The sequence below is a fragment of the Diceros bicornis genome, chromosome 19 (assembly GCF_020826845.1).
Source record: "Diceros bicornis minor isolate mBicDic1 chromosome 19, mDicBic1.mat.cur, whole genome shotgun sequence".
NCBI lineage: Eukaryota > Metazoa > Chordata > Mammalia > Perissodactyla > Rhinocerotidae > Diceros > Diceros bicornis.
Window position 1 is genome coordinate 16,437,181 of NC_080758.1, and position 26,403 is coordinate 16,463,583.

The 26,403-nt window shown below is 50.5% G+C and overlaps 1 protein-coding gene across 1 annotated transcript; it reads right to left on the minus strand.

Annotated features, from left to right (window-relative positions):
• Positions 1–7,113: 7,113 nt before the first annotated feature.
• CCN5 (cellular communication network factor 5) lies at positions 7,114–21,049 on the minus strand. Its single transcript, XM_058562115.1, has 4 exons — positions 20,990–21,049; positions 16,865–17,075; positions 9,168–9,422; positions 7,114–7,334 (listed from the first exon to the last, which is right to left on the minus strand). Exons 1-4 carry the CDS (start codon positions 21,047–21,049, stop codon positions 7,114–7,116), a joined length of 747 nt encoding a protein of 248 aa, XP_058418098.1.
• Between the last annotated feature and the right edge of the window lie 5,354 nt (positions 21,050–26,403).

Genomic DNA, 26,403 nt, shown 5'->3' on the forward strand with positions numbered 1-26,403 from the left:
GGGGAGACCACCCCCACCATCAACCCTTACCCTTTGGTACGCCAGTGGGTTTGGGGCCTAGTTATATTGGAATCTGGTTTACCCTAGCTAATAAAGACACACGTAAGCGTATAAATAGCAATATGATGAACACCCATATGTGCGCCACAATGACTGAGGAAAGAAACATTACAAATATGACTTGACATGAAATTTTAAAAGAGATTTAGATTTCTTTCGGAGATCAAATTCACATACCTGAGAAATCTGGCTGAGTTGGTGAAAGGATCCCAGGGGACTTCACATTCCACAGGGGCCATGTCGGGACCCTGGACTGACCTTCTGGAGTAAGCGGTGAGGCAATGTGGATGCCACCAGGTTCCCAAACCTTGGGCTTTAGCGGGGATGAGTGGGGCACAGGGCAGGAATTAAGAGAGGAAGGGAGGGGAACGGGACATGAATGGGATGTCTTAGAGATCGAAGGAGGCCGGAGGGTTATCGGGACATGGAGGTCCAGTCCTTGAGGTGAAAAGGGACGTGAAAGTCAAAGTCAGCCTCCTGTGCTTGACTGCCCGCTGCCCTCAGGGCCGGGGAGAAGCTCTGAAGGAGCCAGGTGAAGTGCTGCCCATCCCACAGAGGGTGGAGGCGGAGACCTAGCCCAGCCGTGAGATTTGAAACATTTCTATGAAAGCCAGTGGTGAGGGGCCAGGGGACAGCAAATGGGCCACAGATAAGAACCAGACCAGTATGATGAGGCCACTTACAACCAGGCTCATGGGCCAACCTTGAGGTGTCCAAGGGGCCTGGGCTTCTGCCCTCGGGTTCTCCCTGATGTTGTGGTTAGTCACAGTGGGAGAGGAAAAAGCTGAGTTCTTGAGAATCAGCTAAACTACGACCCCGTAGCTGAGAAGGCACCTCAGACCCTAGACCCCATTTCAGCCATGGAGAGCAGGTGGACTTTTTGATGGCACCTGAAATATGGTGGCCACATGTAGCCTTACTTTTTCCAGGCCCCCCCCAGTGAGGCTGCTGGAGTTGCCCCTTGAAGAAGGCACCCCACCTCCTGTAACTGGAGTAGCCAGGATGGGCTTAGGCTGGTGGGCTGCATCCTCCGCAGCACTGGAATAAGGACCAGCATGTGTGTATTGTTGATGGAAATGATCCGGAAGAGAGGGAGAAATGGAAGGTGTGGGAGTAAGAAGGGGGAATGGCAGGAGTGCAGCACCTGAGCAGGCAAGAGGGGATGGGAGCCAGGGCACAAGGGGAGGGTTGGTCCCAGGTAGAAATTGAAACTGTGACCAATGAGGAATAATCAGGTGTCACGCAGGTGAAGCCATGGGGAAAAGAATGCCCCACCAAAGGGCACAGCCTGGGTAATGGCCTGAGCCAGAGTGGGGAGCCCACGCCAACCAGTCCGGCTGGAGCACAGAAGGGGCTGGAAAAAACAGCAGGGCCCGTGAGTCATGGAACAAGTCTGGAGCCAACCCAGAGGGCCACTCGACCCTGGAGGGGTTTAAGCAGTGACATAACCATAACTGTGCTCCAGAAAGATCCGTCTGCCTGCACAGTATGGCTGATGGGAGGAGGGACCGGACTGTGAGCAGAGGGACCAGGGAGTCATCCAAGGGACAGATGGAGGTGCCCTGGCTCAGGGCCCAGCAGAAGCCCTCAGAGGCATCTGTTTAAATAGTATTTTAAGAAAAGAAAGCTGCAGCAACCGGCACTGACAGAAAAGAGTCCAAGGCCTAGCTCTATCACTGCCTCACTCTGAGGCTTTGGGCAAGGCCCTTGCCTTCCCTGAGACTCAGTTTCTCCATCTGTGGAATGGGAAGGGGCAGCTGGGTCCCAGTCTCTGAGGCCTCCTCTGGCAGGTGGCCTCTCGGCGGTTCATGCACAGAAACGCCACAAGGGGGCAGCGGTGCACCACCCTGTTCTTCCAATTCGCATCTGAAGCCACACCTTGTTAATCTCACACAGATTTTAAGGAGGTGGAGGGCTTATTAAAATCCAGAATTCTGGGCTCCCCTCGCAGGGTTTCTGTGAGTCTGGGATGGAGCATAAGATGCGCAGTTGTAGCCGGTTCCCAGGTGATCCTGATGCTTTGGGGCGGGGGCCGGAGCGTGAGCTCTGACCCACGCAGACGTGGCCACTGGTGATATCAGGGCCACTGGCCCTGATATCAGCTCCCCTACATTAAACCCAGAACATATGGGGTTAAAACCAAAAGCACTCACCCTCTTTCCCTGCTTCTCTAAGTTACATTCATATGTAACTATTGGGTTTTTCTAAAACCTTTGTATCCCTGAACTTCACAAGGCAGATAGAAGTTACAAATTATCCACCATCCGCCATGGAGACAGTTAAGGACACCCATCTGTGATTCCCTTATCTTGCCCTCCTCTTCTCTCCAAGCAGCCTCGCGAGGCCAAACGCAGGCTGATGGGAAAGCGCTGACCAGCAAGGCCACAGGCTCCCCCTCCCTACCAGCACAACCTTTAAAACCCCTTGCCTCCCATCTTTCGGAGAGACGGGACAAATTGAGAGCTCTCGTCTCCCGGCTGACGTCACCCGAAATAAAAACGCTTTCCTTGCCATAAGCCTGGCATTCCAGTTTTATTGGGCCTCTTGCGTGGCGGGTAAAAAACCTGGGTATGTACCAGGTAACACTGGGAAATCGCTGTGGACTGGGCAGCCACCCCCATTTGTCATCGACATAGTTACTTTTCTAAGCCCAATTAAATCCCTTTCAAAAAGCAAGATATATTATTTCGCTCATTCAATAACGACCGAGCCTGGTTCTGTCCTGGGCCCTGTTCTAGGTCCTGGGAATCCATCAGAGAGCACAGCAGACAGGTGAAGTCCCAGCACTGTGGAGTCCAGCAAGAAATACTGAATGTTATAAGTTACGTAGTGTGTTAAAAGGTGAAGTGTGCTACATGCACTGGGGATTGGAAGAGGGTGGCTGGGGTGTGTTCTCAGTGAAATGGTGACTTGTGAGTCAAACTTGAAAGAAATCAAGAGGATTAAGCATGGGGTATCTAGGAGAAGATGATATCAGGCAGCGGGAACAACCTGTGCAAAGGTCCTGCAGTAGGAGCATGTCTGGCGTGTTGGAGGAACAGCAGGGAGGCCGAGTTCAGAGCATGAACAAGGGGGAGAGAAATTGAGGGTGAGGGCAGAGAGGTGACTAGGGGGCCTTGTAGGTTGTGCAAAGGCCTTTAGCTTTTCTTGGAGTGGAAAGGACTGGCGTGATCTGGCTTGGTTTTAACAGGCTCCCTCTGGGACACACTGTAAGGGGCAAGGGTGGAAGCCGGGAGAGCAGGAGGAGGCTACTGCAGGTGTCTGGGCAGAGATGGTGGTGGCCCCGGCCAGCGGGGAGCAGTGGAGATGGAGACGGGTGGTAGGAGGTTATACACACCGACATTCACACGTACTTGTTCATACTGGTTGCTGTTTCCATAGCTAAACCGGCCCGGTCAATCTGAGTATCTGATTATCTCTCCTCTGTGCAGGCGACTCAAATTCTCGACCTGAACTCTTTTCTCTGTGTCCACACCTGACCCAGCTGTGATCTCCAACTGCCTCCAGCCACACTACGGCCTCCTGGAACTCAGAACATCTAGGACACGCCCCGCCCCATCTGCCACCTGTAGGGCTCACCTCTGCTCTGCGTCCGTCGATGGCCCCACCATTGTCCCCAACCTCCAGCAGAAAGCCCCAGGGTGTGTCTGGCGCCTTACTGTCCCTGCTCCTCACGTCCACCCTTCGCACAAGATCACACAAGCAGGCCCTGTGGTTCTCCCATCGGGTCCTCCTTTCCCACTCCACAGCTGCTCGCCCAGGCCCTCGCGCCTGACCTCTGAACATGGCAGCGACTGAGTTCAGTGTAGCCTGGTGGCCAGGAGCACGGGCTCTGGAGAAGGATTCTTTGGGTTTGAATCCTGGTTTTGCCAACTTCAAACTGTGTAAACTTGGGCAATATCCTTAATCTCTCTGTACCTCAGTTTCTCTGCCTGTGAAATGGGCATAATTATACTTACTTCAAGGGTTATTGTGAGGGTAAAGGGAGTCATTATGTAGACGATGTTTGGAACAGAGCCGGGTATGTGGTTAGAACTCAATAAAGGTTAGCTGTTATTTCGATTATTTATGCAGTAAGTCTCCGTTGAGCAGCTCTGACGTGTAGAGACCTCCATTTTACTGGGAGACAGACTGACCCAGGAGAAAGAGCACAGGCCTCGACCCAACATTTCCACTCCCAGATGTATATCCAACAGAAATGCTCACCAATATCCAGCAGAAGACATGTACTAGAATATTCACAATGCCTTATTCATAATAGCTCCCAACTGGAAACTACTCAAATGCCTGTAGAGAGTAGAATGGATAAACAAAATGTGGTATAGTCACGCAGTGGAATATTATACAGAGAGAAGAAAGAATGCACTATTGTTACTTGCAACAACGTGGTTGCAACTTACAAATGTAACAGGACATGGCTGGGCTGGGTACCTCTGGCTCTGGGCTTCAGTGGGGAGATCTGATTTTCACCTGGGGACTTTGCCCCCAACACTATCTCCTCTGCTCCACAAATAGGAAGATTCCCAGCCCTCGCCTTCACATCACTCTCTGATTTACAAAGAATCCTGGAGGCAGGGTGATAATAATAGCTTATATTTAAGGTGAACATAGAGGAGTTACTCACCTAATAGTCACAATACCCCTATGTGGTAGGTACTCAAGTGATCCTATAGCGTGGGCACTGCTATTTATGCCCATTTTACAGATGAAGAAACTAAAGCACTAAGAGGTCACGTCACGATAATTATGGCTAAAATTTGTATTTAAGTCATGTAATACTCTCAACAGCCCTCGGTGTTGAGTGCTGCCATTGTCCGCATTTTAGAGGAAAGGAAACTGAGGCACAAAGAAGTTAAGTCCTCTGCCTGAGATCACTCTAGGAAACAGCAGAGCCAGGACGGGGCAGGTTGGCCAAGCCTGCACCTCACGGCTCTGCTCACAGCCGCTCAGGAGTGAGATCACAGCCCTGCAGCCAGCCTGGCCCAGAGTCCAGCACCGCAACCCTAGGGCAACTCATTAATCACTCCGAGTCTCAGTTTACCCATATCTAAAATGGGATTATCGATAGCACTTTCCTTTCGGGATGTCCCAAGGGTGGTGTGCAATTATATGGGAAAGCTCCCGGCAGAGAGGGCCCACATGTAGGAGTCCTTCAATGCAGGTATGTTGTTCACATCCTCGCTCTCACTGTTTCTTGGAATATTATCAGAATTCTTCCTGGCACTGTGTTCAGAGTTGACCGTGCAGAGCCAGAACCACCCAAACTCTCAGCCTGTGCCAGATATCAGCTCAGCCTTGAGAGTCAGATGAATTCGGCAGGGACTAAAATCCCACCCCAGCTGCAGACCAGCTTCTGGACAGATCACTTTTCTAAGCTGTTTCCTCGTCTATGAACTAGAGTTGGTTATTTTGTGAAGATTAAAGGGCACAAACGCTGCCTGTGGTTCTCAAACTGGGGTTCCTGGAGGAAGTGGTACCCAAGTGAGGTGCTGGAGGCCCCGTTCTGAGGGGGGACATTTACGACCTGCGAGCTGCACTCGCCCGTCCCCTGCTCTGCTTTGTGACTCGGGGCACTACATTCCCAGGCTCCCTCGCCTCGGCCTTCCCGGTGGGTTTGACCCGTGGAAGCACTACTGGAAACGGGGGGATAGGAGAGAGCAGAAGCCGGGCTCTGTCTCCCCATCTCCATCTGCTTTGCGTTAGGTCTTCAAGGCTGCGTCTCCGTGGTGGCTCCCGCTCCTTGGCGGACCGCCCTGCTGTGATTCCATCTTCCGCCTCTGGTCCCGGCTTCTGGGCTGTGCCCTCCTCCCACACTCCACCCCGAGGGCTGGTATCCCGTGAAAGAAGCCTTTCCCTAAGACCACCTACTGTATGATTCTGTTTATGTGAAGTTCAAGAACAGGCAAGGCTCATCTGTGATAGAAATCGGAGCAGTAGTTGCTTTTGCGGGCCAGAGGGGATGACCGGGAAAGGGGGGAGGAAACTTTCTGAGATGATGGAAACGTTTTATACCCAGATTGAGGTGTTGGTTACACAGGTGTGCACATTTGTAAAGACTCGTTCAACCATACGCGTAAGATCTGTGCGTTTAACTGTGCGGACATTAGACCTCCATAAAACTAGTTAAGGAAAAGAAATCCCTGTCTAAGTTCTGAAAGTGTTTTCTAATTTCCTGGTTGGATCCTGATGAAAACAGATTTTATTTTTAAACAAACGCAAGTAGACTACAGAGGAGGATATAAAATTTATATGTAGGGTTTTTTTTAAACAATAAAACATGAGACTTCAAACAGAATTTCACACGTGGGATGGTTTATTTCAGGCCGTGTTCCCCAGCCCCGTGGAGGTTTCCTTCATTGTCCCCTGCGTTTCTCTAGTCAAAATGCTGCAAAGCACTGGCCTGTATACAGTGAATAGCTCTGCGCCTGGTACATTGCAGGTGCCCCAGAAAGGTTCGTTCTTACTACCATGAGCTGGGTGTAATGGATCATGTTAAGGCCTGTTTTCTGACTTTCTTTAAGATGGCGTGATTTCACCCTGTGATTTTCACAAAGAATTCAGCCCCTGAATTCTGCCCAGGATTGGGGGGCTTTCTCAGACTGCGCAAGCGTGACACGTAAGTTCATGCATAGGCCCGTGTTCGGGGATGTTTTTATGTCACCCCAGGAAAGGAAGTAGGAGATTCAGAATCTTTGTGCCCCTCTTCATCGTACCCCGGAAAAAAGCAAGTCCAGCCCAGCACCTAGCTCAGCTTAATGATTAAGGGAGAGATGGTTGCCCCAGCTCCTGGAAAGCTAGCCCATGCGCATGTTTGATAAAGGCTGTGCGTAGGTGGGAATGGACTAGAAGATACTAGAAACCTGGCCAGCCTCCAAGCCTGTGAGTTAGAGGAAGGGGGACTAGCACACACATCCCCGCTGTATCTCAGGGTCCAGACAGACCAGGAGGCTTGTGAACGTTCTCCAGGGCCCGACGGTGGACCCGAGCTGTTGCCTGCAGCCCAGGTTGCCTGCTGGGAAGAGTGGGCACTGAGTCTCCGTTCTCAGCCTGGCTCTAAAAGGCACTGTCCCGCGGGCTGCGGCCCCTGGCGGGCGGGCAGGGCCCAGGCAGGCACAGGCGGCGCTGGGTCTCCAGTCGGCAGAAGCGGTTCTGGTTGGACACCCGGGTGGCCACGCCCAGCCCACAGGTGGTGGAGCAGGGGCCCCAGGCCGTGCTCCATTCTGGGCAGGGAACACCAGGGGGTGGGGGGCCGACAAGGCCAGAAAACTGGGGTCCTGGGGGGAAGAAAAAGGGGTCAGCACTGCGAGATCAGGGCTTGGCAGCCAAATCAACCCATCGGCTTGCAGTGCAATCTTGGTCATGTTGCTTAACCTCTCTGGACCTCAGCTTCTTCCTATGTCAATTTCCTAATAGTTGATTGTTAGGATTGAATAAAATACTGGAGGTGAAGTGCTGAACATAGTGCCTGGTACTTGTCAGCACTTCGTAAATATTGGTCATTAGGCAACTATGATGGTGCTAACGATGATGGTCCCCCAGTAAACGGTGAGTTTCTCCACGACTCCACAGGAGTCGTGGAGACTTCCATCTTACAGGAAGGAGGTTGGGGCCTGTGTGTGGTGCTGCCGTGACCGGGCGGCAAGGATGCTGGTGATTCCAAGGCTGTGCCTGGAACAAGACAGTGGGTTCCCCGTGGTCTGGCTCTTCCTCCTCCTCGAGTCCTGTTCTGCTCTGTTAATATTTTGGTGTCCTTCCTTCTGGTCCTTTATAACCAGTGGTTCTCAACTGGGGGCAATTTTGCCCCCTGGAGGATATTTGGCAACATCTGGAGGCATTTTTGGTGGTCACCACTGGCGGTGGGGCTACTGGAATCTAGCAGGGATGCTGCTGAACCTCCTACGGGGCACAGGACAGCCCCACAACAAGGAGTCACCCAGCCGACGTGGCGCTAGTGCCGAGACTGAGAAATCCCACGTTCATATGCACATGTGTGCAGTATGTATGATGTGTACGTACACATACAACTGTAGACACACACACGTGCACACACGTAATGGAGATCACATTGCATGTACAGTGTCCCATCCTGCATTTTAGACCTAAGGTGAGCTCACTGGCATTCTCTTGTGTATTTGATCAGATGTATTCCATTCCACCATGGGGATAAGAGCTACCACCAGTGGAGCGCTGTGTGCTAGGCCCTGTTATGACGGCTTTACTTGTATTTACTCATCCTGTCCTCACAACAACTCTGTGAGATGGACGCTCTTATTCTCATGTTACAGTTGGAGGAACCGAGACACAGAGAAGTTAAAGCAACGTTCTCAGAGTCACACAGCTAGGAAGTAGTGGAACTGGGCTTAGAACATGGGCAGATTCCATGCGTATCCCACCATGCTCTACTGCCCTTCGTGTGGTGCCATCATCTATGGAACCAATGCCCTCTTTTCGGTTGCCTTTTTTGAAAAATCACATTCATATAATAATAATAATCTTAAAAAGCCAGTGACATCACAACAAAATCTCTAAAACTGAAGAGTTTGTAGCAGAAAGTAATTGTCTTTCCTCCCCTTCTGCCCACCCTAGGCCCATGTCCCAGAGGCAACCACTTGCCCGGGCAGTTTTGAGCTCCTCTTTTGATAAGCCCAATAATAACATAGTAATACTATTATATAACACTTATGTTATATAAATGAACACGTGGTACATTCATTTGTATACATACATTATCAATATGTATCATTATATTATAAATATAACTGTAGTATATATTATAATAGTACACCTCTGATATGAAATTTGAGAATTTGGTTCAAGTATCTCCACCTTCCTTTTCCCTCCACACTCTGCCACCAACTTTTCTTTTTAACTATTCGTGATTTAAAATCGTGTACTTACACCACTGCTTCTGTTTTGTCAGTTTTCAAGAGGTCTCGTGACTCTGCCCTTCACTGGCCTCCACGTCTCCTCTTCCACCGCCCCCTCCCAGCTTCCGTCAGGAAAACCTTTGCTTTGATGTGTCCAGGTGTCCTGGCATCTAAGAGGTCCGCCCCAGGCGCACCCCTCCAGGTGGCCCTGCCCCCGGCCTGGGCCAGCGGCGCACTCACCTTGGGCTGGCAGGGGCTGGACCCCCAGCCCCCCTCCCTGGTCGCACACCCACTGGGGGCAGCACTGGCCGGGTAGCTCCACCCTCCTGGGGTGGGGGCAGTCCCAGCTGGGCAGCCGGACTTCCTCGCTGCACAGCGGCACACAGGTGAAGCCACCGTCCTCGCACTGGCAGCGAACCCTGCAGTGGGGCTGGAAAGTCTCCCCATCCCGGTACAGGCGGCCGTTCACCTCACAGCTCCCGTCATCCTCACCCCCTGTGGAGGAGAAACCGGACCCCCGTTGGTGACCCCCAACCATTCCCTGGGCAAGGCTGTGCCGACTACACCCTCCACGCCACCCTCTCTGCAGAGCCAGTCCAGATCCCGCCGGGGAGGCAGCGCCCTTACAGCATCTGAGCGCTGCCAAGGGGCTCCCGCCCCACCATCTGCCCCCCACCGCTGCCGGCCTGCCTGGCGCCTGCAGGAAGACAGCATGGCACACTGCATCCTGCACAGGGTCTGCGGAGGACTGGCCTGGTTTGCACCCCAGCTCTGTCCTTTATTAGCTATGGACTTTGGCCAAGTGATTTCACTTCTTCTTGCCTCAGTTTCTTCATCTGCAAAATGGGTTATAATGGTACTTATTTCACCAGATTGTGGTATAGACTAAATGAAATGATATATGTAACTAATCCAACATAAAAGAGACCTTCAACAGATCCTAGCTACTCTGTTGTTGTTATTGGTATAATTACCACATATTAATAATATACAACTATTATATACACACTGAGATTTCATGCCACAAACTTCCCTGGTCCACCTGCTGTGTTGTAGTCATCACCATCAGATCAGGGCTTAACTTGCTGGCTGTGTGAGTTTGGGTAAGCTACTTAACTTCTCTGTGTCACCTTAACAATAGCAAGGATGAGAAAAGCAACCTGTACCTTCCGTTACATGAGATAATATGTACAGAGCATCTAGCACAGTGCTAGGCATAGAGTCGGGGCTCAAGAAACACTCTGAATGAAGCCCTCAAGATATGGGCGTTATCACTACTTCCTTCCTGGACATGATCTCCTTGAGGGCTGGGGCTGAGAGTGTTCATCCTGGCATCCACTGTGCCAGCTCACAGCATGGATGGGACACACAGACCCTCAGGAAATGCCTTTGAATGAATGCCTGGCACCAGGCTCCATGCGCAAGAGACAATGATAAAACAGCTCTGACTCCTTGTAATTCCAGAGACATATATTGTGCGCCACCTGTGAGCCAACTGCTGTGCTCCTAGACTGACTAAGACACAGTCCTTGCCCGGAGAGATGCAAGGGCCAATGGAAGGACAGATGTGAAAGTCGCCACCTTCAAGACAGAATGAAGAGCCCTGGAGGGGCGCATGTGAGGGGTACTCCGGCAGTGCAGAGAAAGGAGCGATCAGGAGGGTCTCCTGGAGACACGACTGGCAGTTCAGCGGGGGCTGGGCGAAGGGACTCAATGGCAGGCAGGTTTTCCCAGGCGTTCTGAGGAAAACCTCGGATAGATTCATACACGCGCAGGAATTTTGGAACCACACAGACTTGGGTTCAAAGCCCAGTTCTCTGCTTGCTAGCTGGGGGACCTGGGGCAAGTTACTTCACCTCTCTGAGCCCTGGTACCCTGCTCACAGGGCCTCTGGAGGATTAAATGAGCTAGCGCACTTCCAGCATGTTGCCCCAAGCGTGGAGGAGAGCAGATGCTCAGTAAACAGGAGTGGGTGGTGCTTACTCCTCTGGGACGGACAGGACCCGGGTCGGCTCCCTCTCCTTCCCCTGCCAGGCTACAGCCCTTTGGCTCCAAATCCCTGACTTTTTGGACCCTGTGGCTGCTGGTTTCCCAGGAACCACAGGGTCAGCTGCACCTTCATCCCCGCCCCCAGCCTGGCCAAGCCCGGGTCTCCCAGCCCAACTCCTGGTGCCGCAGCCCTGGGGCCTCCTGGTCACTGGGATGACCTGGTAAACAGAGGGACTGTTTAAGAAAGTCAGCTGGGGGGCAATAATTTTAGCAAGGTTTCCTGGCACCTCTCCTGCGTCCTCCAGCTCAGAGCTGGGTGGGGTGGGGTTGGGGGTAATGATCCCTGGGCAGCCACTCCCCACCCCAGGGCCTGTGGCACCCAAATGCATAGTCCCAAACACCATGAGGCCCCTCCAAACTTACTCGCTCTTGGATTCCCCTCACTCACCCCCTACACACATAGGCTGCCAGCCCTACTTCTCCTCCCAGGCCCTCTCCAACGCCCCCTTGTCCAGCAACCTCCCCCAGAGAACTTCAGAGCACAGTCTCATGATCCGGTGACTTCTGCGTCCCTTGCAGGAGAAGGAACAACAGGTATTTTTTTTCACCTTCAGCCACTTGCACACTGTGTGGCCTCAGGCAGGTGATTTAACCTCTCTGAGCCCCAGTTCCCTCATATGCAAAATAGGGATAATAATAGGCCCCACCTCACTGTTAGGGATAAAATGAAATCATGTCTGTAAAGGGCTTACTCACAGTATGGGCTCTGTAAATGGGTCCTGTTCCTGCTGGCCCCACCAGCACTATTACTACTATTCATTCATTCAGCAATGATTTACTGTGTGCCTACTATGCACCCAGCACTGTTCCAGGCACTTGTGACACAGCAATGACTGAAACAGGCAAAAATCCTGTCATCATTGGAGCTTCCGCTCTGGTGGAAATAAACACAATAAACGAGCAGAGTTTATAATATCAGATGGTACTCAGTGCTAAAAAAATAAAGGAGGACGGGGTTAAGGAGTCGGGGGGGGTGCACAATCTGTAAATATGGTGATCAGGGGAGGCCTCACTGAGAAGGTGATATTTGAGTAAAGCTGTGAAGGAGGTGAGGGAACTTGCCATGCAGATATCTGGGGGGAAGAACGCCAGTGGCGGGAACAGCCAGTGCAAAGGCTCTGAGGTGGGAGCACGCCTGGGATATTTAAGGAAGAATGAGGAGAACAGTGTGGCTGGAGCAGAGAGCAGGAGGGAGAGAGGGAGTTAGATGAGATCAAAGAGAAAACAGGAGCATAAACTTAACCAAAGAGGTGAAAGATCTGTACACTGAAAACTATAAAACATTGCTAAAAGAAATTGAAGAAGACACAAAGAAATGGAAAGATACTCCGTGCTCTTGGATTGGAAGAATGAACATAATTAAGATGTCCATACTTCCTAAAGCAATCTATAGATTCAATGCAATCCCTATCAAAAGTTCCAACAACATTTTTCACAGAAATAGAACAAAGAATCCTAAAATTTATATGGAACAACGAAAGGCCCCGAATAGCTAAAGGAATCCTGAGAAAAAAGAACAAAGCTGGAGGTATCACACTCCCTGATTTCAAAATATACTACAAAGCTATAGTAACCAAAACAGCATGGTACTGGCACAAAAACAGACACACAGATCAATGGAATAGAATCAAAAGTCCAGAAATAAACCCACACATCTATGGACAGCTAATCTTCGACAAAGGAGGCAAGAACATACAATGGAGAAAGGAAAGTCTCTTCAACAAATGGTTTTGGGAAAACTGGACAGCCACATGCAAAAAAATGAAAATAGACCCTTACCTTACACCATACACAAAAATTAACTCAAAATGGATTAAAGATTTGAATGTAAGACCTGAAACAATGAAACTTCTAGAAGAAAACATAGGCGGTACGCTCTTCAACATCCGTCTTAGCACCATATTTTCAAGCACCATGTCTGACCAGGCAAGGGAAACAATAGAAAAAAATAAACAAACAGGATTACATCAAACTAAAAATCTTCTGCACAGCAAAGGAAATCATCAACAAAACGAAAAGACAACCTAACAATTGGGAGAAGATATTTGCAAACCATACATCTGATAAGGAGTTAATCTCAAAAATATATAAAGAACCCGTGCATCTCAAAAAGAAAAAACCTAACAACCCAATTAAAAAATGGGCAAAAGACCTGAAAAGACATTTCTCCAGAGAAGATATACAGATGGCCAACAGGCACATGAAAAGATATTCAGCATCATTAATTATCAGGGAAGTGCAAATCAAAACTACAATGAGATATCACCTCACATCGGTCAGAATGGCTATAATTAACAAGACAGGAAACAACATGTGTTGGAGAGGATGTGGAGAGAAGGGAAGTCTCATACACTGCTGGTGGGAGTGCAAACTGGTGCAGCCACTGTGGAAAACAGTATGCAGATTCCTCAAAAAATTAAGGATAGAACTACCACACGGGGCCAGCCCCGTGGCTTGGCAGTTGAGTGCGCACTCCGCTGCTGGCGGCCCGGGTTCAGATCCCAGGCGCGCACCCACGCACCGCTTCTCCAGCCACGCTGAGGCCGCGTCCCACATGCAGCAACTAGAAAGATGTGCAGCTATGACATACAACTATCTACTGGGGCTTTGGGGGGAAAAATAAATTAATTAAAAAAATCTAAAAAAAAAAAAAAAAGAACTACCATACAATCCAGCTATTCCACTGCTGGGTATTTATCCAAAGAACTTGAAAACACCAATGCATAAAGATACATGCACCCTTGTGTTCATTGCAGCATTATTCACAATGGAAGCAACTTAAGTGCCCATCAAGGGACGAATGGATAAAGAAGCTGTGGTATATATACACAATGGAATACTACTCAGCCATAAGAAAAGATGAAATCCAGCCATTTGTGACAACATGGATGGACACTGAGGGTATTATGCAAAGTGAAATAAGTCAGAGGGAGAAGGTCAAATACCGTATGATCTCACTCATTAAGTAGTAGATAACAACAACAAACACATAGAGACAGAGATTCAATTGGTGGTTACCAGAGGGGAAGGGCGGGGGGAGGAGGGTGAAAGGGATAATTAGGCACATGTGTGCGGTGATAGGTTGTAATTAGTATTTGAGTGGTGAACATGAGAACATGATGTAATCCATGCAGAAATAGAAGTATAATGATGTACACCTGAAATTGATACAATGTTATAGACCAATGTTACCACAATAAACCAAAAAAAAAAAAAAAAAAAAAAAACCTACATTAAAAAAAAAAAAGAAAGAAAGAAAACAGCAGCAGATCCTGAGAGGACTTTGGCTTTTACTCTAAGGAGATGGGAAGCTGTTGGAGGCTTCTAGGCAGAAGAGGGACGTGATCTGACTGGTGTATTAAAGGAGCCCTCGGCTGCTGTGCTGAGAATAGACCAGAGGGCAAGGACAGAGGCAGGAGGCAGTCATGGGGCTGCTGCAAATCCAGACATTTGGTGGCGGGGCTCAGACCAGGTGGCAGCAGTGGAGGGACTGAGAAGTGTTGGAGTCTGGGAATACTGTGAAGAATTTGCTGGAGGGTAGCATGGGGGATGCGAAGAAAAGCGAGACATCAAGAATGACTCCGCGGTTTTGAGCCTGAGCCATGGGAAGGATGGAGACGCCCTTGGCTGCGCTGGGAAGATGAAGCTTTGGGGGACGGAAGATCAGGGACTCACGCTGGACACGCACACGGCTTGGAGTGGCCCTCGGAGAAGGGCTGTCCAACGAGCAAGTGAGAAGAGAGTTGTTGGGCAGCATGGTCCCTCCAGACCCCAGACCTAGACCTGGCCTCCATGAGGTCTTAGCTTGTTCTGGCCCGCCGTGGGGTTCACCAGCTCTCAGCCTCCAAATTTGGTTCAAATCATTAAACATTCAGGATCGCCCACCATGTTGCCTGACCAGGGCTGGGAGTTGCAGGAAGGAGCGAGGACCAACTGAATCCTGTCTTTCAGGTGTTTGATGTCTGAATCAAGATGGAATAAGAAAGGTCCCTTAATAAAGTTAGTGACAATAACAGCAGCTCTGTACTAATCATATGCTGAGTGTCAAGTAGTAGAGCAATGGAATGAGGATTGTGAAGCCAGTTCCCTGTGTTCAAATCCCAGCTCAGCCACTTATGAGCTGTGTGACTTTGGGCAAATTGCTTAACTTCTCTGTGCCTCTTTTTTCCATTTATAAAATGAGGATAGCATTAGTATCCACCTCCTATGGTTGTTGTGAGATTAGATGAGTTGATATTTGTGTGATCCTAGTGCCTGGCATGTGGGAAGTGCTACGCAAGTGTTCAATAGGTACACTCTGCTGAGTGTTCTATGTGTGTCGTGCTAATCTAAACAACAGCCTTGTGAGCTGTGTTACTTACCTCATTTTTTTCTTTAGATTCATTGTTATTAGGAATCATCTACGAGTTTACACAACCATCACCCCTTTCTCGTTATTATACTCCCCTGATCAAATAAAGCATTTAACAAGGATTTACTACTGATAACTTTCTGTCTGTAAGTTTTGTTGTTTTTCTTTTTACAAGGTTTTTCCTAAAGATGGACTCATTGTCAGGGATTCATGGGCCTCAGTCTCACTCGTTCTTGGTCATATAAAAGTGTGAACACGCACGTGGATGAAAGAGGTAAGTTTCTCTAAGAGGCTTATTATGAAGGAGAAGGAGAAGGAGAAGGAGGAGAAGGAGAGGATGAGAAGGAGGAGGAGAAGGAGGGGGGGACAAAGAAGAAAGGAGAAAGAAGGAAGCCAGCCCCATGGCGTAGTGGTTATAGTTTGGTGCACTCCGCTCTGGCAGCCACGGTTTGCAAGTTTGGATCCTGGGCGTGGACCTACACCACTCGTCAGCCATGTTGTGGTGGTGACCCGCATACAAAATAGAGGAAGATTGGCACAGATGTTAGCTCAGGGCCAGTCTTCCTCAGCAAAAAAAAAAAAAAAAGAAGAAGAAAAGTCCCTCACCTCGTTCTATTTCTCTAAAGCAGTGGTTCTCAATTGGGGATGATTTTGTTCCCCAGGGGACATCTGACAACGTCTGCATACAGACTCTCACAATTTGGGGGTGGGGGTGCTCTTGGCATCTAGTGGGTAGAGGCCAGGGATGCTGCTGAATGCCCTACCATACACAGGACAGCCCCCCACAACAAAGAATTATCCAGCCCCAAATGTCCGTGAAGCAAAGCTGAGACCCCTTCCTCTAAAGCATCAAAGGGCACCAAGGCTTGGGGGGAGGTGACGGATGTCACACACTCAAGGTTGCTAGTAAATAGCAAACTCAGGATTCAGACTCTGGTCCAACGGCTCCCAATCCAGGAGGGAGACAGACCAGAATGTTGCTTTAGAGCCTGTTTGACCAGGTCCCAAGCTGTGTGACATGAAGCATGACGGTTCATAGCGCAGAGCCTCAGTCTTCTCATCTATAATGTGGGTCTGACAGTACTGACCTCACGGGATTATTGTGAGGATCGTGCACACTGTGCTAAGCCCTTAGGTTGTAAGGATCCCTTAGGTAGTAAGGGCTTAGCACAGTGCCTCACACGTATTATGTCCTAAATAAGGGGTTGTGCTTTTATTTTCCAAAAAGCGTTGGGAGGGTCCTGAGAAGGGATGATGACTTGAAGAATCTGGGAGAGCGTCTCAGGGGAGGCGGTGTTTGAGCTTGGGTTTGAAAGTTGGCCGTGATTTGGACAGGTAGGCAGGGGAAGGCTGCTCAGGTGGTGGGCTGGGTCCGAGCAAAGATAAGAGGGGAGAAGCAGGGAGTGGGCCTAGGGAACCTGGAGTTGCCAGGTTTGGCTGGACTGGATGGTGCACCGGAGTGAGGGTGAAAGGAGCACCCCGTGGCCTTGACGCCCCCCCCAAACACACCCTCCATCAGTCCCGCAAACCTGCTTACAGAGGCACACGGCCCCCCGGCCGCCGGGATCTGGCTGGCAGACCAGGCCCTGGCTGGAGTCACAGACGTGCCGATGGTCGCAGGGCTCCCCCAGCCGCCGTGCACACACCCGGCAGCAGTTGCAGCCGTCCAGCACCAGGGGCACCCCAGGAGGGCACCGGGGTGGTGGCCAGGGACAGGCACACGGTGTGGGGCACAGCTGGGCACACACCTGCAGAGACAGAGACCTCACTCAGCCCCGGTCGTTCCAGGCGGGCGGGAGCCCTCACAACTGGCCGCCTCTCTGCCAGGCTGGGCAGTGGAGGGTCCACACCTTGGCCCCAGAGTCACACAGACCTGGCCTTGAACCCTGGCAGTCGCTTGGCACTCTCCACGAGGCAGCACGCATTGTGGTCGTGAGCAAGGACTCTGGACTAGAGCCCCAGTTCTAACTCTGCTCCTTATTAGCCTTGGACAAGTTACTTAAGCTCTCTGAACCTCAGTTTCCTCATCTGTAAAGAGGGGGCAATACTGGGATCTAAGTCAGAGGATTGTTTGAGGAGCCCATGAAATGATGCGTGTTCAAGCCTTAGCACGCCCGGACAGCCTGTAGTGGATGCTTGGTGCATTTAGGATGATGATCTTCATTGTGAATCACAATGGAGGGCTTAGCCCTGCCCTCCAGGAGCTTCCAGAAAAGCAAAAGCAACAAGATGAGGGATGAAAACGACAGGGCACTAGGCATTTTCCAGCAAGTGGACTGTGGATATTTATCTTGAGGGCTGAGTAAATCAAACAGCATCATGGATATTTTTGATCTTTGGAACAATCCAGAATATCCAGAATCCAATTCTGGATGAGCATCAAATCAGCCAGGAAACTTGATGAAATCCCTACCCCCAGGCCTCCTCTGGGATTTACCAGATCAGAACTTCCAGGGGGCGCCCTGGAATCTGTATATTTAACAGGCTGTCCAGGGGCTTCTGATGCTCATCAAGTTTTCTGGCACCTCCGCTCCAGTCTAACCCCCTCCCCTCGCCCTGTACAGATGGGGAAACTGAGCTCTGGGGAGAGGAAGGGACTTGCCAAAAGTCACAGTGTGTTAACTGCAGAGCTGGGTGCCTGCCTGCCCATTGAGGACCCAGGGTGGGGGTAGACTCTTCCCTTAATGAGGAAAAGCCTGAGCCAAGGCCCCACCCCCCGGGACAGAGTCAAGGTATCAACCCAAGTGTCCTGACTGCCCCTCCCCACTCAGGGCAGAGAGACAACCAAACCAGAGACTAGATGCCATGGGCTCCCCACATGTCCATTTGAAGGTGGGGACCAAGACGTTCCCAGTGGCCCCATCCATGGAGGACCAATCTTTAGTCTAGTAGGATCTTTGGAGGACTGGAGGCTTTTATCTAGAGGATGAAAGACTTGCAGTTTAGCAAGATGAAATTAATAACCACATATCTCCTGTGTGGCCCCAAAGCAGGCAATGACATCTTTGCCTTTGTCCCCACCTTGTCCCACCCCACGAGTACCCCCCAGTCCTGCAAAGCTGCCTTCAGTGGCCTGCAGCTCCCACCCTGGCCACCGGGGACTGCCCCAAACTGGCAGACCAGCCTCTGGTGGGGGAGCAGAGGAGCGTTCACAGGCTCCCATCTAAGACCCCACTCGGTGACAGAGGCAAGTGGGGAGCTGTGTGCCTGGAGCTTCACGAGGGAGCCAGTTCCCATCTCTGCAGGAATTTCGAGCAGGAGACCGGGTGATACTGAAGAGATTCTAGACAAGATGGCCTGGCCTTGCCCCTCTAAGTGTGGTCTGGACCTCAACAAGAGCATCACCTGGAAGCTTGTTAGAAATGCAGCATCTTGGGCCCTTGTTTATGAATCTACATCTGCATTTTAACAAATCCAGAAGCGATTCTCATGGAATTGATCTGAGAAGCAATCGGCTGGACTTCTGGGATCCCTTCCAAACTAGGGGATCAGCTCCCTTGATTAGTGGCAAGTGGGGGACTCTGGCCAGAACTGGCTCTTGGGTCTGGTCCCTCCCACCTGAAAGCTGGGATGCCAGGGCATAGGCCTCTTGCTCTGCACCTGGGCTCCCTCTACGGGCTCTCTACTGGGCAAGCGTGGTGGGGGCTGGGTCTGCAGCCCCTGACACCCGGGAGAGGCCGCCACTGTGCACAATCGTGGCGAACAGTTACTGTGGGCACACCGTGTGCTGAGCGCTCCACTGTGTTATCGAACTTAACCCTCCCCTGTGAGGTACCATCATTATGCCCATTTTAAAGATGAGGAAACTGAAGCTCAAAGCAATGTAGTCACATTGCCAGTAAGAAGTCTAGCCAGGATCAGAATTCAGGTTCATATGAATCCAAGGCCCAGGCTCTTAATTGCCATGCCCACCTCTTATCCTCTGGGGGCTCTGATGCCATCTTAGCCTCCGCCTCAGTTTACCCATTTGTTCAAGAGGGATAATGACAAGTCAGGGAGGGTGTTTCAGCATAGCCAAGGAGAGACATGCCCCCTCTGGTCTCCCTCTGTCTCCACACCCCTCGTAACCACCCCATCACTCTGTTCAAGTTGCCCCATCATGCACTTGATTTCCCCAGACCCTTGTTGTGGTCACCAGGGGGCGAGGCTCCGTGGTAAGAGCCCTGGACATGGAATCTTCCGGGCAAGAGTTGAAATCCAGGTTCTACCACTGACTTGCTGTGTGACTTTGGACACTTCACTTAACTGCTCTGTCGGGAGGGAGCCGTTTCCTCCACAGTATGATGATGTGGAGACCACCTATCTTAGGGTCATGACAGGGGTTAAATGATGTCACGGCCAGATCTCAGTCAATGTGACTTTGCTTGTTTCCAAGTCTCTGCCACCTGCCCCCGTCCACAGCCCTGAGCCCAGGACCTCACAGCCTGCCTGGAGGACTCCGAATTCTCGCTCTGAGGATTGCTGTGGCCTCCGGTGTTCATGATGACAGTCCCTGTGTTCTGTGCAGGACACTGCTGGCTCCCTGGGACCCGGGAGGGATGGAGGGGTGAGGACAGTGGGTCTAGGATGGCTTCATTTTGGTCTTTAGTTTAATCCTGGGCCCAGAGGCCCAAGTCCCCTGCTCCAACTACCCAAGCCACCCGCCCTGGCATCATGTCCTGCCCATCCCCTTCGGGAGAACAAACAGCAGGAATGGGGTGCCGGCAGGGTCCTCAGCCCTTCCTCAGTCACTGCCTGGGACCCAGAAGAGAGAAGCTCCTGTCTGCACTACTCAGAGGAGCATGAAAACACAGTCGGGAGGCCGATCCCCGTGAGGGGATGACAGGGCTCAGCACCTGTGGCCTTGGTCCAGGTTGGGGGTGGAGAGGCACAGACAGAAGTCCCCCCCACACACACACCCAGACCTATCCTGGGCCCCACCTCCTCTGTTGCTCTGATGTTTCTTTGCTGTGCAGCTTTGGGCAAGCTCCTTACCCCCTCTGAGACTTGCTTGATTGTAAACAGGGGCTAATAATTCCTTATGGGGTTGTTGCACATGTTAGGCAAGGTAGATGTTCCACAAGCCGTTTGAAAAATGGCCGTAAGAAAAGGTCATTATTCCATGGAGATGTCTCCCTGTCCCCCTCCAGCCAGGTCAGCAGGTCACTCACTGCCTGAGGGCCCAACAGCATTAATGCCCTTGCACTAAGAACTTTCCAATCAGTTAGACACCAACATCTGTTCACATCTTGGCTCACAGGCAAAGCAGGTCATGTCTTGAGTCTCCCCATTTGTAATGAGGATGCCCACTTCTGCTTTGCAGAGGGGCTGTGGGGATTGGTAATTATCATAAAAGTCCTCTTTTGAAAATTTGCCAAGTTCCAGGTCCTGTGCTAAGCACCTTAGCTGAATTATCACAAATGGTCTTCACGAAGGCCTCATGAACATTGTGCCCATTCAACCAACCAAGCAGCTGAGGCTCAGAGAAGAGAAGGGACTTGCCTGAGGTCACACAGCAGAGCCGGCCAGAAGCAGCCGTCTGGGTACAAGGGAGGGAAGCTGGGCTGTACCCGACGTGGGATTCTGCAAGATTTCTTCCAGGGCGTCCTTGGCAGTGACTTCACACCTCCCCCACCACACCAAGGAAGTCAGCAGTAGGTCTCAGGGCCCAGGGCCCCCTTACCTTTGAGAAGAGGCAGAGGAGGGAGAAGGCCAGGAGGTGGGTCTGTAGTGTGCCTCTCATGTCACTGCGTCCCCCACGGAGCCAGCTATGAGACCAAGAGGCAGGACTTGTAAGTCTTTATGTTCCGCGGCTGTGAGGTCACTCCCAGGCAAACACACACACACACACACACACACACACACACACACACACACACACTCTCAGGCTGGCCTTTCCTTGCTCCTCTTCCCATCCTCATGCTCCTAGTGATGAGCCCATTTACCTGAAGATGAGACCATGGAGACCACCAAGAGGGTGCCTGCCAGTGTGTGTGTGTGTGTGTGTGTGCGCGTGCGAAAGCCAGAGCCAGTGCCAGTGCCAAGAGCCTGTGACAGGCTGGCGAGGGCCTCTCTAGCTCCTCCCAGCCCAAGAGGGCCTTACCAAGCCGCTGCTGCAGCCCTGCCCCAGACCCCTGTCTGACCCTAGGGGGCTGTGGGTCCAGAAGGTGCTCAGCAGACGCCCCCTTAGCAGGGCTGACCCAAGTCCTCCTACCCTGGGACTCGGGGCAGCTTCGGCCGGGCCTGCGGTTTCTGGCAGGAAGATTGGCGGCCACCCAGAGGTGGGTGTGACCCACAGCAAAACATCCCTGGGCGGCCCGTTTGCTTTTGGCAACAAGGGGCCTCCCCACGGCCTGCTTCCCAGGCTCTGGAAGGTGGCCCGCGGTGGATGAGCCCATGAGGGCTGGACCTATTGTGTGCCGGCACTTCCTGGGCACTGCCAGAGGATCTGGATGAACCAAATCCATTTCGTTTAATTCAACCAACTCCGTGCCCCCTCTGCGGGGGCTGGAGACACAACACTGACCTCAGGACAAAGTCCAGAGGGGGAGATGACAGTGCGAAAACAGGTGAAATTCCTGGGCATACCTAGCAGAGGTCCTTGTTCAGACCAGAGCGTGAGGGACAGCTTTCTGAAGGAGCTTCCTTTACAGAGAGCCAAGGAAAGAGGGGGTTAGAGAGAGCAGAATATTCCAGGCAGAGGGAACAGCACGTATAAATGCCTAGAGGTGGGAGAGAACATGATAGTGTTGCCTGCTCTAGGAGCCAAAGGTGCCTGGTGTGACTGGAGCTGACTGGAGGTGGGAGCGGTGTTGAACACAGGGGAGTAAGACACACAAATTCATCCCATCAGTGTTTGGGGGGCATCTACAATGTTCCAGCCACTGGGGGTTGGGGGATGTAAGGACATGGGCTTTGACTGCAGAATTTGGCAAAGAGAATAATCGAGGTGATGTCAAGGGGTGGCTGGGGAAGGCTTTGGCTTCCATCATCTCCACCAGTTCCCCCAGTGATGGGGCTAGACGGTAGAAGTTTCCAGAATGGGTAGTTGGTGAGGAAGAAGAGTGACTTGATATAGGGATGAGACTGAGGGATTTTTCAGCAGGGGGAATTTCAGTCCCTCCCCTTCTGGTTTCAGTCCCAGGGGAAGGAATTGATGGAGACGGAGGTTGAAGATGAAAATGTGGGATTTGATCATCTGTGGTTGGAGGAAGTGGGCAGGGTGGGAGTGAGGCTGTCCACAGACTTGGAGGGAAGGAGCTACAGTGTTATTTATTTGGAAATGCTTACGTTTCAGTCAGAGGCATGCCTAGGGTATTTGATACCCAGAGTGGATCATTTTCAAACACCCCTCCTCCTTCATATAACAAAATTATTTTCAGTAATAATCATGAGATGAAACAAATATATTTCATGTATGAACTAAAATTGGCACTTACCAAACAAAAACACTACCCTTCGCAGCTCACACTGTTTCACTGTTTTACATTTTAAACAAATCCTATCGAAACTCCAAGTAGTCACATAGAATGACAAAATTGCAATACCTGTATCTTCACCTTCACCAATGCTCTACATTCGTTGTTTCTTTCAACCTACTGTTGAGATGCAGAAATACGTGATACCACAGAGTTGGAGACAGAAACAGCACTTGAAGCAAGTGCGAAAGATTCCAAACTGTTAGGAACTCACTCTCCGGACAAACATGCCTTCCTGCGTCCATGTGCGCTGGGGGCAACTGTATCCCCAGAAAGTCTCCAAATTAACTTCCATGTAGAAGATGTTTATCAAAGGATAAGAAACTAAAATGTGCTGTTTGAAGCTTACATATCTATTATTTAAATTCAACAGTTATCGCAACAATTGTTTAGAACTTAGACCAATAAAAGATATTTTCGGGATGGAGTATTTTACGACTGATGTTATTTAGATTTGCCAGTGCGTGGTGATAACAAAAAGCAGACTTTTTGTCTCATCAATTTTATTTTATCTTTAAATTCTCTATGGACAACGTGTCCTTTTATTGCCTGTACCCAGGGAAGACCACTGTCATGTCCTGTCCTTGTTAGAACCACTGGTTTTAATAACGATGAAAGTGGTTATGTGTTGAGAACCCAGAGGAAGCCAGCCCTGTGCTAAGTACTTTTTATAAAAAGTAGTGTTGCTCATTCCAACATCCTTTCTCCTCTCCTCACGGTCCATACCTCAATGAGAAAGGTGATGTTCAGAGAGGTTAAGTAACTTGCCTAAGGTCACAGAGCTAGAAAACAGAGCCGGGTTTCCAGCACAGGTCCATATGACTCCAAAACCTATGTTGTGGTTTTTGTTGTTGTTTATTTTTGCTACAGCTTATAGAGCTCTCTATGGCATATATTTTTTAAATTGAGGGGTAGCATATATACAGAGCAGTGCTTAAGGTGCACCAGTATTAATTCTACATCTCAACAACTCTTCACATATGTACACACCCATGTAACCCCCACCCAGATCAAGATACATTTCCAGAAGGTTCCTCATGCCCCTTCCAAGACTATGCCCTGTGTCCCCCAGGTACTCACTATTCTGATCTCTGTCATCATTGGTCAGTTTTTCCTGGGAGGAACAGCTTTGAACCACTTCTTCTCTGAGGCGAGAAGGAAGACAGGAGCAAGTACGAAGCGTGAGGAGGAGTTGGAGAGAGACACAACGATCGCAGCAAAATCTGGGACAGAGGAGGAGACCCTCCACTCACGGTGAGGAGGTGGGGCGGGCTGTACATCCGAGGGGAGTGAAGAAAGCCCGGGCCAGCACTGCCCGGGGAGACGACGGGAGATGAGCGGGAGTGTTGCCACCCGCCTGGAGGGGCCCTCTGAGTCAGAGCATGGATTTTTGCTTGGAGCTTGTTCTCTCTAATAACAGAGGACAGGAGAGTGTGGAGAGTGGGAGGCCCTGGGCCCTGGCCAGCTCAGGAGGCACGTGGGCTGGCATCAAGGGTGACGATGATGAAAACGTGAGGGATGAACCTTCCATACACAGTTCAAAGTGTTGAAAGACTGTGGCAGGAGCTGCCGCATTGCTGACTGGTTATGTGTGGTTCAGGCCCCCAAGTTTGGCACTAGAGGGAGGTGACAGTCCAGGGAACCCATGAATCTTTTGACTGCTGCTGTAGCCCCCCAAATAAGACCCCAGAATGAGCACGGCTGCCCTTTGCATTACCGGAAGGAAACATACATCAAAAGGTCCCGGCCTCAAATCCTGCCTCCTCCACCAACTCACAGCACTGGGACTTGGGCCCATAAGAGGGGCACCTAGGGAGCAAATTTAAGGAGACTTCACTCTCAGGAACCGACCTCACACTTGCACGACCAGGAGAGTGAGTGCCTTCTAAGCATGAGGCACCTAGAACACCAAAAGACGTCATGGTAAGAACTCAATAAATGTTAGTTGACTGACTAAATGACAATTCCCTATCCCAATGTATTAGTTGGGGGTACATTAGGCTGAGGTCACAAATAAACCCCCAAATCTCGGTGGCTTAATCAACGAAGGTTTATTTTGGCTCTCAAACAGTCCAATGAAGTTACACAATCTTCCCCATCTTGGAGCTGCATCCTCTGGCTCTTCCCTACTCAGATGTGTGCTCTGAGGCATCAGCATCACCCAGCTGCTTGTTTGAAATGAAGAATCTCAGGACCCACTTCAGAATCAGAATCTGCATTTTAGTAAGCCTCCCAGGGGGTTTGTATGCACATTACAGTTTGTGAAACACCGGTCTAGACCAGTGGTCTCCAAGGTCACCTTGGAGAAGAGGGGTGGAGAAGGCACACTGGCCCTTCACCGCCTCACACCAGAAGTGATGCTCATCACTTCTGCTCATCTTCTATTGGCCAGAACTAGTCACATGGCCCCAACTTAACTGCAAGGGAGGCTGGGAAATGTGACCTTTGTGTGTACCCATGAAGAGAGAGAAGAGTGAGGGACACATGACATATTCTTTGCCGCAAGTATCTTGGGATCTGGGACACATACTTTTGCTTCTCTGACCCTCAGTTTCTCTGTCCCTTTTTTTTTTTTTTTTTGAGGTGACCTTTCAGACCTGGGCCAGGCCTAACGTTTTAGGAGGTAGGAAATGCATCTGAAAAGTGAAACTCGTGAAACGTGTCCAGAATATGGAAGCCATGGATGAGTATCCGCAGTTGAAGGATAAGGCCAGTTTTAGCTGTTCAGTTTGTCAGCTCCCCCCATGCATTCCTCCTTCATGTTCATCGTACATCAACACCGTGCCACGCCCTGTGCAGGATGCTAAGATGGGGTGAATAAGATGCCCGGTGCTGGGGAGCTCACCGTTGTTACACTAGATAGTGGGGACAAAGAAACCCAAAACAGACCATGACCCAAGCTGGGCTGGGAGCGAGCAGGGTCAGTGCTCCCATGGCTGGACATACCAGCGTGAGGGGGACACCTGTACCGTGGGGGGATCCAGAAATCAGTCAGATGAAAATCCCAACTCTGCCACTTATGGGCTTCGTGGCTCTGTGTAAGTTCCCTCACCTCTCCGGGCCTCAGTTTCCTCTTTTGGAAATTGGGATCTGTGGCAGAACCTGAGCAACGCCCATTCAATATCCTTTCTCTCCTCCAGCCTCCGCAACCAAACCCTGTTTTTGTTTGGGGTAGTAATGCACCCAGCTTTGCAGCGAGGCGTGGCTACGTGACCAGGTTCCAGCAATGAGGTATAAGCAGAAGTGTTGTGTGCAAATTCTGGGAAGGCTCCTTAAAAGGAAGGGCATCCTTTTTGTCCTACCACCACCAATCCTCTCGTCCTCCTGATTTAATCAGGCATGATGGTGAAGCTTGACAGCCATCTTAGACCATGAGGGTACCCTGAGGATGGACCTCATATGCAGAGGAGGGAAGAGGAGAAATAAATAAGGAATCTGGATCCCTGATGACACCCAGAGCTGCCATATGCGCCCTGGACTCCACTTATGGATGTCATTCACGTGATTAAAAAAATGGTATACACATATTATACAAATAATAATAATATAAGAATATTAACATAATAATAATATAATATTATAATATAGATTATTCTCTCTATATATAATATATGCATCT